This window comes from Myotis lucifugus, unplaced genomic scaffold, assembly GCF_000147115.1.
Source record: "Myotis lucifugus unplaced genomic scaffold, Myoluc2.0 scaffold_395, whole genome shotgun sequence".
Taxonomy (NCBI): domain Eukaryota; kingdom Metazoa; phylum Chordata; class Mammalia; order Chiroptera; family Vespertilionidae; genus Myotis; species Myotis lucifugus.
The window spans coordinates 41801-42910 of NW_005871443.1; the positions used below are offsets into that span (position 1 = coordinate 41801).

At 57.7% G+C, this 1110-nt stretch overlaps 1 protein-coding gene across 1 annotated transcript in view; it reads left to right on the forward strand.

The window, feature by feature from the left end:
• F10 (coagulation factor X) overlaps positions 1–78 on the forward strand; it is a gene marked incomplete at its 5' end in the record, with an annotated part of 24900 nt that extends 24822 nt beyond the window's left edge. The window contains one exon of the mRNA XM_023743494.1: positions 13–78. Coding sequence (XP_023599262.1) covers positions 13–78 — 66 coding nt within the window. The remainder of the gene's footprint in view (positions 1–12) is intronic.
• Positions 79–1110: the final 1032 nt, after the last annotated feature.

The following is a 1110-nucleotide window of genomic DNA, read 5'->3' on the forward strand; positions in this document are numbered from 1 at the left end:
TTCCTGAGGTAGAAGAATGAAGGGGACACCAAGGGTCTGCTCGCCCAGAACAGAGAGGGGTTCTGGACGGTGATGTGAGGTTTGAAAGGGACAGGGAGGCCCAGCTGAGCGTGAGTTAGGAGGAAAGGAGAGAGTGTAAGCCAGCTGCATGGGGGATGGGGGATGGGGGGCGGAGGGCCAAGTCAACGGCGCCAGTAGGTTCCCAAGAACACAGGTTCCTGCCCACGTTCAGAGCCTGCTGACTCCCTGGAGAGTCTGTGGGGCCTGAAGCCCTCCCTGCCCACAGGTGTGTAAACACCAGGGCTGAGGCCTTCCAACAGGATGGCGGGGGGTTTGCTCTCCATCCCCATTAGCATGGAGGGTCTCAATTTCCATTTTACCAGGACCCTGCTCTAGGACCACCACAGCAATCACTGATTAAGCAAGCCCTTGGGACACCAAGACCCTGGTGGACAAATTGCTGAGAAAGAAGATGCTTGGAAGTGACTGTTTCGTTGCAAGCAGGACAGGGTAGCTTTATAACAGCAAGATCTGCTGGGCACGTAGCCAGGTGTGCCTGACATCAGGTGGGCCCGACACAGTGCCGTGGGAAGGACACACACACGTCTCTCTGCAGGGCTCACCCCGAGTCACTGAGGGGTCAGTCGGGCACATCCAGCTGGCGAGGGCCTGGACACCCCAAAAATGTCAGCATGCAGGGAACTGCAGTAATTGAGATGGGAGGACAGGAACAGGCTGCGGAGAGAGAAGAACGGCCGCAGGAGCTCCTCAACAGATGCCCCTTAACAGCAGGGTTCCCCTGTATGTGGGGGTGCAGGGAGAGGAGGGAAGGAGAGAGAGATAAGACAGAGATACAGAGACAGAGAGTTAGGGAAACAGAGTGAGCATCCGCTGGGGGTCCATCCCTTGTGCTGACGCACTTGGTGAGCGTGTGACCAGGAAATAGTAGAGGGTGGGGTGTGAGTGGGTTGTCCCCACGGGGTGTTGAATCACCCCATGGTGCGGGGTGATTCTCGGTTCAAAGACACACTTGCTTCTTACCAAATGTCCCCGGGTCCACTCTTCCACGTGGCACTTGCGCCCCGGGAGACCTGGCTCCGCTGGTCTCCT